The sequence below is a fragment of the Myotis davidii genome, unplaced genomic scaffold (genome assembly GCF_000327345.1).
Source record: "Myotis davidii unplaced genomic scaffold, ASM32734v1 scaffold255, whole genome shotgun sequence".
In the NCBI taxonomy this organism is placed as follows: Eukaryota; Metazoa; Chordata; class Mammalia; order Chiroptera; family Vespertilionidae; genus Myotis; species Myotis davidii.
Genome location: NW_006286238.1, coordinates 65,506 through 67,575, shown reverse-complemented (window position 1 = coordinate 67,575; position 2,070 = coordinate 65,506). Strand labels below are relative to the sequence as shown.

At 47.4% G+C, this 2,070-nt stretch overlaps 1 protein-coding gene across 3 annotated transcripts in view; it reads left to right on the top strand.

Moving 5' to 3' along the window:
* Positions 1-2,070, top strand: part of LOC102765089 (zinc finger protein OZF) — a 21,509-nt gene that overhangs the window by 15,452 nt on the left and 3,987 nt on the right. The window contains exons 1-2 of one of the 3 annotated variants that reach the window (XM_015559906.1): positions 643-723; positions 809-1,093. In XM_015559906.1, coding sequence (XP_015415392.1) covers positions 1,021-1,093 — 73 coding nt within the window. In that variant the 5' untranslated portion in view covers positions 643-723; positions 809-1,020. Of the gene's footprint in view, positions 1-6; positions 724-808; positions 1,094-2,070 lie in introns of those variants that run through there. The other 2 variants (XM_015559905.1, XM_015559904.1) reach the window with 2 other exon arrangements.

The following is a 2,070-nucleotide window of genomic DNA, read 5'->3' as shown; positions in this document are numbered from 1 at the left end:
CAGAGGGGAAGAGTTGCAGTTTTGGAAAAGAAGAAGATTTGGAAATAAAACCATCCCTGTCACCCCATATGGGTGTTACCTTTGAAGTTAGCCTCTGGGAATGAAGCTGTATGGCAGGCGTGTGGTTCAAAGAATTATGTGCAGCAGGCAGTGCACAGTGATGGCCTCAGCAAACTGGAATTCGGGTTGAAAGGCTGAGGGGTGATGCCATGATTCTGCTGTCTTTGAGGTACAACCTGGGGGACTCCCAAGGGTATTGCCTGACAAGGGCATTGTCAAATCACTCACACTCTCCCTGTGGCCAACATCTCTCCCTAAACTGTGTTGATGGAATCACTGTTACTGACAACGGGCACTGTGGCCGCCATGTGAGTCCCAGACCACAGGTGTCATCTGTATGCCCATCTGCCCTATTGTTGAGGGAAGACACGGTGTCAGTAGGAATATAAGGAGAGAAGGACTTGGATGGGACAAAGGCCTGGTATCTTCTCTGATGTGGGGAGCAGAGGGAGCAGTGGATGTGGTGGGTGGTTACGATGACAGACTTGGAATCTTAGGAGAGAAGCTGATCATGGAATGAACTGTCTCCATTGTGACAGGATATGGACTTCGAGGATGTTGCCATTGTCTTCTCTCAGGAGGAGTGGGGGCTCCTTGATGAGGCTCAGAGACATCTGTACTGCGATGTGATGCTGGAAGTGTTTGCACTGGTCTCATCTGTAGGTAAGACCTTCACATTCTCCCAGTGTCCTGAGTTGATGCCCACTGTTCTCTTTATTCTCCAGATGTAGCTTTCTCCCTCCCACAGCCAGACCACAGGAGGGGCTCTGCTAATTCCCCCACATTCTTGTTAAATGTGCTGTGGCTGCCAGTGGTGAGCTGTGTGGAGAGCCCGTCCACGGACCCCACGAACACCCATAACACAAGTTGCTTCAAAAAGTGCAGGAAGTGCCTGGGAGTCAGGAGTCTTGCAGAGAGCTTCCTGGGTGCCACCTTGCACTGCCTCTTCACGGTGCAGTGATGGTGTCCCCCCAATGGCTTCCACTTCTGCCCCTTCCTCAGCTAAAGGGTCTTTGTGACGGCCTGTGCCAGGGTATGGTCTTTACTTACGTGATCCATGGGCGGTTCTTGTAAAACCCTCCTTCAATTGTTTGTAATATTCTGTCCCCTGAATACTATGCAAGCTGTGTTAGTCAGGGCCAGTGCTGGCTGCTCACCTCTGTTGTCCTTCACTAAAACTCAGAATATTTAGGTTTGACGTTCTTGTACAGTAGAAGGTGCAGGGAGAACCCTGTTTTTTTCACAGGGTGAACATGCAACATGATCCCCGAGGAGGCTGGGCCTTGCTTAGTGGTCACTGGGCGAAGGTATGCCACATTGGGCTGTGTTCAGATCATACCAGGGACATCTTGATGTCCAGCAGTGTTTAGATGCAAGTGCCACTGGCCATCTCTCATTTCTTTCTTTCCTTTTCCTACCTGACACATTGCCGACTTGTCGTTTAATCTGCGACTTCCTGGCTTTTGTCTATCTTCACCTTTTAGAATTTTTGTATCACCTGTTCCTCTGCACTGCTGCCTCTGCATTACCAGGTGTACTGGTTAATAATAGCGGATTTCGTAATCAAAGAAAACATAATTTCAAGAGAAACATCAGAAGTGCTTTATTCAAAATAATGCCCATCGCTAGCTACACATTTCCCCATCTTTCAGGTAATTTGTGGATATCGTCCCAATAGAACTTTTCTTGTTTGGAGGCAAAGCATTCAGAGACCCAATTTTCCAGTTCTTTGTACTTTCTTTTAGTTTTTTTTTCCTCTGTACATTTCGAAGTGCTGCTCAGGAAGTGCATGTGCCATCGATTGGAACAAGTGGTAATGTGAAGGAGCAAGTTCTGGTGAATACGCCACATAGGTTAATCTTCCCAGGCAAGATTTTTTTTTTTAAATATATTTTATTGATTTTTTACAGAGAGGAAGGGAGAGAGAGATAGAGAGCTAGAAACATCGATGAAAGAGAAACATCGATCAGCTGCCTCCTGCACATCTCCCACTGGGGATGTGCCCACAAC